Source organism: Kogia breviceps, chromosome 3, assembly GCF_026419965.1.
Source record: "Kogia breviceps isolate mKogBre1 chromosome 3, mKogBre1 haplotype 1, whole genome shotgun sequence".
NCBI classification, from domain to species: Eukaryota; Metazoa; Chordata; class Mammalia; order Artiodactyla; family Physeteridae; genus Kogia; species Kogia breviceps.
The window spans coordinates 74,485,145-74,492,908 of record NC_081312.1 but is presented as its reverse complement, the minus strand read 5'-3'; the positions used below and the strand labels follow the sequence as shown (position 1 = coordinate 74,492,908).

The following is a 7,764-nucleotide window of genomic DNA, read 5'->3' as shown; positions in this document are numbered from 1 at the left end:
CGTATTCGGGTTGGTTGGCGTGAATGAGTGTATATTGTGTGTGACAAGTATAGCCCAGTGTTCTTTTATATATGACTGTGAATGTCCTTAACAAATGTGATACAGAGAGTGTCGTGAGACCGGGTGTGTTTCCCTATGTGTATCTGTAGGGCTGTAACTGTCATGGTGTCACGGTGAGTTTATGTGCTGGCACCTGTTTGTGTCAAGATATGTGTGAGCCTGTGAGTCGTGTGTGCATATGTCTCCATCATTTCCTAGTGTGAATGTGTGTGCGTGCACGCACCACCGCAACGTGTGCATCTCTGTGATGCGGGGTGTGGGTGTGGCATGAAGGGGAGGATGTGTGTCACTGTCTGCAGGGGTCCTGCGTCTGAGCCACCCCCAGCCCGCCCTCCTCCTCCAGCTCTGTGGCTCCTCCTAGGCAGTGGCCCTGCCCCTCCCCTCTTCTCCCTCCCAACCGGTCTGTGCAGGGGGAGCTGGTGCTGCGGCCCCCCCCCACCCCTCCCCATCCAGGCCCCATAAATAGCTGCAGAGCCGGAGCCGGAGCCTGCGCCAGCGGCTGGAACACCAAGGGAGTCAGGGCCAGGGCCAGAGAGCTGGAGAGAGGAGCCCCCGACTAGAGCCCAGGTGAGCCCACCCTTCCTCCCTAGCCCAGCCCCAGCCCGGTCCAGCCTGGCCCAGTCTCCATAACAACATCGCCCCCAGCCTCCAGAGAGGTCTCTAGTCCTGCCCAATACCCTCACCAACACATGCCCCTGCCCAGCTCAGGGGACCTGTGAGAGCTGGGAGACTTGTGGCTGGAATGTAGAGGACCCCTTCAACTCAGACCCTCCCTCATGTATCCAGAAAGACACACGCTGTGGGGAGGGAGTAACCAGCCAGGGTAGGGTCCCAGTTCTGAGGGAGGTACGGGAACTGTCACACCCTCCTGAAGACAGCCACCCGACTAGGGGACAGACACGGGGTGGGGGCATTCAGAAACACCAACGGACACTCGCCGGGGAAGCACGACATGGGATCAGACAGCCTCACCCTGCGATGTGGACAGACAAAGATAGATGGATGGCCCTGCCATGAACTCAGGCCAGCGGACCCCTGCCTGCTGCTGCCCGAAGCTTGGTGCCTCTGCTGGGGGAGGGTGGCGTGCGTGCATCCCACGGGCAGCATGGAGGGGGCCGAGGCTCCCCAAAAATCCTGTCGCTAAGAGACAGTGCCAGTGCTGCCAAGAAGTGTGAGAACAGGGGAGGTGGGGAGGAAAGCCAGCGTTGTCATAGTGGGAGCCACTGCCAGGAACCTGAAGGAGATTTCAGCAGGGACTGGGCTCTGCTTCTCACTCTGCAAGCCCACCATCCCTCCCTTTCCGTCAGCCAACCAGAAGGTGAGTCGGGGGAGGTGGATGGGGACAGCCCCGCAGGGTACCTTCCAATCTGCCTCCTCCTGCCTACTGCAGCCTCCATTCCTGACCATCCTCTTCAGACTGGCAGGGACCCCTTGCCCCAGTTCAGCTCCTTCGAGCCAAGACTGAGTGCAGCGCTGACTCAGACATCAGTCAGGAAATAGCAGAAGGTGCTGAGGTAGCAGAAATTGTGGTTCAATTGATGGCCTAGGAGCAAGGCTGCCAGGAGCCCCCCCAGCCCTCTAGCCCTCTCCAGCCCCATCCACGCATATGAGGCCAGCAGGGGTGACAGGAGCACTGGACTGTGCAGGAGTGGGGGCGCTCGGGTCCTCCACCCTCCCCAGCTCAGTGCTCAGGGGAAGCTGAGTGAGGTCACTGGGAAGCAGGTCCATGAGATGCCAGGGCCTCAGGGAGAAGGGCAAGGGGATGGGGCCATGGTTCCCAGAGACAGACCCCTCCCCTGGCAGGTGTTCCCCTTCCAGCATCCAGGCCATCTGCTCTTGTCCCCACAGTGACATGTCCGACCCGGCGATGGCATGGGTGCCTGAGCCCCCAGCCATGACGCTGGGGGCCTCGAGAGTGGAGCTGCGGGTGTCCTGCCATGGCCTCCTAGACCGAGACACGCTCACCAAGCCCCACCCTTGCGTGCTGCTCAAGCTCCACTCCGATGAGCAGTGGGTGGAGGTGAGAGCTGGGAGCTCCTTCACTCACCTCCGGAACCGAGAGGGAGGAGGCTGGTGGGGGCAGTGAAAGCCTCATGGGGGACTGTCAGGACTCCCAGGGCCCTCTTCCAGGCTGTGTGGGTAACCCTGCGGAGGGGGGGGTGCCATCATTACACACACAAACCATTTTACAGATTCCAAAGCCCACAGAGTCCCATTGAGTCCTGAGATCGCCCCCAAAGTCAGTGGCACTGCTCCCAAATATGAGAGCCCCAGCGGGCTGATGGTCCTGGGGGCTGGCAGCACCCTGTGCTTGGGGTTCAGCCCAGGGAGAGAAGAGCTAGTCGCTGGGGTGCGGAAGCCTGAGGAAGGCAGGAGAGACCCGGGCGGTCCAGGGCAAGGCAAAGCAGCCCGGGTTCCCAGAGGACACGCTCCCCTCTGCCGCAGGTGGAGCGCACAGAGGTGCTGCGCTCCTGCTCCAGCCCTGTCTTCTCCCGGGTGCTGGCCCTTGAGTACTTCTTTGAGGAGAAGCAGCCCCTGCAGTTCCACGTGTTTGATGCCGAGGACGGAGCCACCAGCCCCCGCAATGACACCTTCCTCGGCTCTACCGAGTGCACCTTGGGCCAGGTCTGCATTCCCACCCCACCTCCACCCCTATCGCTCTGCCTCTGGAAGCCAAAAGAAGACAGAGGATAAGCTCTGGAGCTAGTTCAGTCGGGGCTTGGACCCCGTCTCCACCATTCACCAGCTGTGCAGCCTTGGGCTAGATACTTAAACTCTCTGAGTCTTAGTTTCCTCATCTAAACAATGTGGGTCACAGTGCCTACCCATTAAGGTTGCTGCGCAAATTAAGTCCAATCCTAGCCCAAGTGCAGCCCCTGTGAGAGCTCAAACGGCACTTATTACCCTGTCCCTTGTACCCTGGCTAAAGCAGGTGGGGGCGTCATAGCTGGGTCCCCCTCCACCTCCATCCCCAGGTTGTGTCACAGACCAAGGTCACTAAGCCGCTGCTACTGAAGAATGGGAAGAACGCGGGCAAGTCCACCATCACGGTAGGCAAAGTCACCTGTACTCACCCTCGGGCAGGGCATTCAATGCCCCTGCATGGACATCCATGGTGACATCATGCCCAGGGCTAGCTCCCACCTAAGGGAAAGGGCCTTGTGGGGGTGGGTTGGGGGAATCCTGTCATTTGTGTCTGCCTTGTAGATCGTGGCCGAAGAGGTATCTGGCACCAATGACTATGTGCAGCTCACCTTCAGAGCCCACAAGCTGGACAACAAGGTTGGAAAACCAGAGTCCAGGTCCCCATCTCTACTGTTAGGGAGCCTAGCCCCCCTACTCAGGACAAATCCCAGGCCCCAGCTCTGCTCTCTTCTTGGTGTTAGCCACCTCCCCCTCAGACCTCACCAGGCTCATGGACGCTTTCCCCCGTGTCCCCAGGATCTGTTCAGCAAGTCTGACCCTTTCATGGAGATCTATAAGACCAATGGGGACCAGAGCGACCAGCTGGTCTGGAGGACAGAGGTTAGTACCTGGGGCTGGGGGGAAGGAGGGAGGAAGGGCAGAGCAAGGGAAACTAGATCGGGGGTGACCAGCTCTCTGTGCCTCTTCAAGGTGGTGAAGAACAATCTGAACCCCAGCTGGGAGCCGTTCCGTCTGTCCCTGCACTCGCTGTGCAGCTGCGATGTCCACCGGCCTCTCAAGGTGAGGCCCCCGCAAACAAGGGCGGTCTGTTGGAGCATCTGGCCTCTGCCGGAGACCATTCCCCCACCCCCACCCCCGAGTGTGGCAAGCCCCTCCCTCTTCCCCATGTGATACCCCTTCCCACTGTGGGTAAAGAACCAGTCACAGCTCAATGTTCCTACGTGTGTGCCTTCTAGCAGAAGCCAAAGTCCCTGCCGGACTGAGCCAAAGGATGAAGTTCAGCAAGTGGCTTCTCTAGGCAGGTTGAGGACATCTGTTTGGGCCTAGCGACTGTTGGGGCCCTACCACCCTGAGTCCCTCCTCCTGCCCCCAGGAACCTCTGCAAAGCCTCCCCGACCCTGACCGCCCCACCCCCCTTGCCTTCTCAGTTCCTGGTGTATGACTATGACTCCAGTGGGAAGCATGACTTCATCGGCGAGTTCACCAGCACCTTCCAGGAGATGCAGGAAGGAACAGCAAACCCTGGGCAGGAGGTGCCACAAAGACCCTCAGCCAGAACCCCACCAAGATCCCTGGGAGAATCCTGAGGGTGATGCTGAAGAGCCCCCCAACACGTGATAGGAGGTGGAGAGGGTGGAAAGCCCTGGGCTCAGCCTGAGGACTGAGCCATGGCGGTCTCACTCTGGGAGGCTCCGCTGGAAGGGGGAGGAAGGGTCACGTGATGTGACCCTGGGCTTGTGGGGTATGTGGGGTCTAGATGCAGTGGGACTGTATCAACCCCAAGTACCGGGACAAGAAGAAGAATTACAAGAGCTCAGGGACCGTGGTGCTGGCCCAATGCACGGTAAATTCCAGTGCTCGCCTCAAGCCCTGCCCCACCCCGACCCCCGAGGCAACCTCAGATTCAACCCTGCCCTCATTTCAAAGGTCATTTCTCTGCTCCTGGGAACTGAGAACCCTTGCCCTATCCACCACCAACTTCAACCTCAAAAACTCTGGCCCCTCCCTTTCTCCTGCAGAAGCCCCACCCAGCTTCCTCCTCAAGGGACCATCCCTCCACCTTACTCCCCCCTTCCCACCAGGTGGAGAAGGTGCACACCTTCCTGGATTACATCATGGGCGGCTGCCAGATCAACTTCACGGTAAAGGCCGAGGGGATGGGGGATGTGGCCAAGGGGGAGGGGCTAGGCCCATAGTGAACAGAAGGAGCCCAGAATCCCCCCTGCCCCTACTTGGACCTCTCATGAGCCTTAGTGTGGTCAGCTTGTTCCCCTCACCCGACTCTATGATGAGACTACCAGTGGGCTTGTTTAGATTCACCTTAGGCCTCCCTACAGGCCCTAGCTCTGGCCCAGCCTCTCTGTTGGCGCTCACAGATGCACCATAACACTTTCCCCTTCCCCAACAGGTGGCCATTGACTTCACCGCCTCCAACGGGGATCCGAGGAGCAGCCAGTCCCTGCACTGCCTGAGCCCCCGCCAGCCCAACCACTACCTGCAGGCACTGCGCGCGGTGGGAGGCATCTGCCAGGACTACGACAGGTAGCAGGAGGTCGGGGTGTTGGACAGGCAGGGACGCCTTGCCCAATGGGCCCCCACAGACTTTTCTTCTCCCCAGTGACAAACGGTTCCCAGCGTTTGGCTTTGGGGCTCGAATCCCCCCCAACTTTGAGGTAGGCTGGGTGCGAGGGGAAGGGAGCAGATGTTGGGAGGGTCAGACAAGAAGGAAAAACATCCCCTGGCTGGCCTCACCCTACCCTCACAGGTGTCCCATGACTTTGCTATCAACTTTGACCCAGAAAATCCTGAATGTGAAGGTAAGAGAGGAGATTCCCACCAGCCCCGCCTCCCCGCACGCACACAGCTTGCTGCCTACTCCTGTACACCCTATGCAGGAGCACAGACTCCATTCCCCTGGGCCCTGCTCCCTGCCCCTTCACCCATCCAACACCTGCCTTCATTTGGTAAGACTTACAGCCCCTGGCCCAGTATCTGCCCACCCAACTCTGCCAGCACCTGGACCATCCAACTCTCCTGCTTAGTGAAGAACTTGGTGGCAGGGCAGTCCTCAGACAGAGAAGCACCTCCTTGCTTTAAGGGGGTTCAGGAAGGGCTCCCGCTAATCTCTGCCCTCCTCACCTCTTTGCCCACAGAGATCTCGGGGGTCATCACCTCCTATCGCCGTTGCCTGCCCCAGATTCAGCTCTATGGCCCCACCAACGTGGCCCCCATCATCAACCGCGTGGCGGGACCAGCCCAGCGGGAGCAGAGCACTGGCCAAGCCACGGTGAGGAGCCCCAGCTGAAGCGGGCAACCTGGTGTCCTCGGGGGAGGCCCGGGCCCGGGTTTGGGGCCGCTGCCAAGGCCGCAGAACTGACCCTTCCCCCCTCTGCCCGCCCCCAGAAGTACTCGGTGCTGCTGGTGCTCACGGACGGCGTGGTGAGCGACATGGCCGAGACCCGCGCCGCCATCGTGCGCGCCTCCCGCCTGCCCATGTCCATCATCATCGTGGGCGTGGGCAACGCCGACTTCTCCGACATGCGGCTGCTGGACGGCGATGACGGCCCCTTGCGCTGCCCCCGAGGGGTGCCCGCGGCTCGCGACATCGTCCAGTTCGTACCCTTCCGGGACTTCAAGGATGTGAGTGCCCGGAGGCCCCTCCCGGCTGAAGCCCAAATCTGACCCGTCTCTCTCACTTGATTGATGTCCTGCGAAGGACGCTGGAGCTCAGCGGGCCACCCGAAGCCCGGCCTCTTACCTGAGCCCCTCCTTCCCCCGCTCTCCCGCCCCTAACCACACCCCCGTCCCCATCCCAGGCCGCACCCTCTGCGCTAGCTAAGTGCGTCCTGGCCGAGGTGCCCCGGCAGGTGGTGGAGTACTATGCCAGCCAGGGCATCAGCCCCGGGCCTCCCAGGTCCTGCACGCCAGCCACGACGCCCAGCCCTAGCCTGTGACAGCCGACAACCGGACCGACACTCCCTCAGTCTCTCAGTGAGTCCTGGGACGCTAGGGGGATGGATCTTGGTGGAGTCCATCACGGCTGGGTGTGGTGTAGACGAGGGTGCTTATGACTATCCCACTCTCCCCCAGGTGCCTGTCCTGACCCTTGTGACTCAAGTGACCAGTGCCTCTCCCTCTTGGACCAGCTGTGCCCCCTGGGTCCTGGAAGTGAGTGGTGAGCCCTGCGCCATCTCTCCAGGCCCCATACCCCTCAGCCTTGTGGCCCCTCAGTGACTTTCTTCAGTGATCCTGACTTTCTGACCGTTAATAAAGGGAACCACTCCTAGCACCTCAGCCTCTACCCATCATGCCTCAGATGCCCGTTGGGCAGTCCATAGCACGCCACACGCGCCATTAAGAAATGAGGACCAGCACCTTTTGAATTCTGAGCCAGAACTCCCCAGACAGCCTGGTGGCTCTGCAGTTTCATCCCAACTATGTGCCAGTGAGATCTGAGGAGTCCCTACCATCACCTCCCAACCCCAGGGGGACCCAGGCCCCCTGGGGTTTAATTACCAGAGATAGAGGGGTCATAAGGGGCTGTCAAGGGGGCAAGTTGATGCCCTCTTAAGCTGTCTTCAGAGAAGCCCAGCTGAGCCCCCCAGGGGCTGAACTCCAGCCCTCACACAGCTGTGAGGCAGCCTGAAAAGGGGCTGGAGGAATGGGGTGCGGGACTGAAGGAGGGCAGCAGGTCTACTAGTGAATTATGAATACAGAGGGGTATCTAAGGTCTTTGCAGCCTGGTTTCCCTGGTGTGTGAATATGTGTGTGTACGTGTGTGTGTGTGTGTGGGGGTGCTCATGCTCTGCATATCCCTGACTCTCCAGAGTGTGGCCTTTAGTGGTTCAGAAGTCCAGCTGTGTACTTTGTTGTTGTTGTTTTTCTTTTGGCCGCACCTTGCGGCTTTTGGGATCTTAGTTCCCTGACCAGGGATTGAACCCGGGGCCCCGCAGTGAAAGCTGAGTCCTAACCACTGGACTGCCAGGGAACTCCCTGTGTACTCTTAATAACATTGTGACAACAATAGCAAACATTGCCATTTAGCATGTGTGAAGCTTT

At 59.9% G+C, this 7,764-nt stretch overlaps 1 protein-coding gene across 2 annotated transcripts; it reads left to right on the top strand.

Moving 5' to 3' along the window:
• Window positions 1-289: 289 nt before the first annotated feature.
• CPNE6 (copine 6) lies at window positions 290-6,994 on the top strand. Of its 2 annotated transcripts, none has more exons than XM_059055673.2 (17): window positions 290-627; window positions 1,909-2,080; window positions 2,506-2,685; window positions 3,036-3,110; window positions 3,268-3,342; window positions 3,502-3,585; window positions 3,676-3,765; window positions 4,134-4,238; window positions 4,463-4,549; window positions 4,788-4,847; window positions 5,114-5,247; window positions 5,324-5,378; window positions 5,471-5,522; window positions 5,859-5,992; window positions 6,109-6,345; window positions 6,522-6,696; window positions 6,796-6,994. In XM_059055673.2, the coding sequence occupies exons 2-16, from the start codon at window positions 1,913-1,915 to the stop codon at window positions 6,657-6,659; spliced, it is 1,674 nt and encodes a 557-aa protein (XP_058911656.1). In that variant the 5' UTR covers window positions 290-627; window positions 1,909-1,912; the 3' UTR covers window positions 6,660-6,696; window positions 6,796-6,994. The 2 variants fall into 2 exon arrangements, with proteins under 2 accessions (XP_058911656.1, XP_066884781.1); XM_067028680.1 differs by having other exon boundaries at window positions 550-1,378.
• The last annotated feature ends 770 nt before the right edge of the window (window positions 6,995-7,764 follow it).

What these genes read in the sequence shown, in the direction of transcription:
- CPNE6 (XM_059055673.2), top strand. Translation starts at nt 1,913, where the DNA reads ATGTCCGACCCGGCGATGGCATGGGTGCCTGAGCCCCCAGCCATGACG. An exon ending in CGGGCAAGTCCACCATCACG is followed by an intron (nt 3,111 to 3,267) that starts GTAGGCAAAGTC and finishes TCTGCCTTGTAG; the next exon opens with ATCGTGGCCGAAGAGGTATC. An exon ending in CCCACAAGCTGGACAACAAG is followed by an intron (nt 3,343 to 3,501) that starts GTTGGAAAACCA and finishes CCGTGTCCCCAG; the next exon opens with GATCTGTTCAGCAAGTCTGA.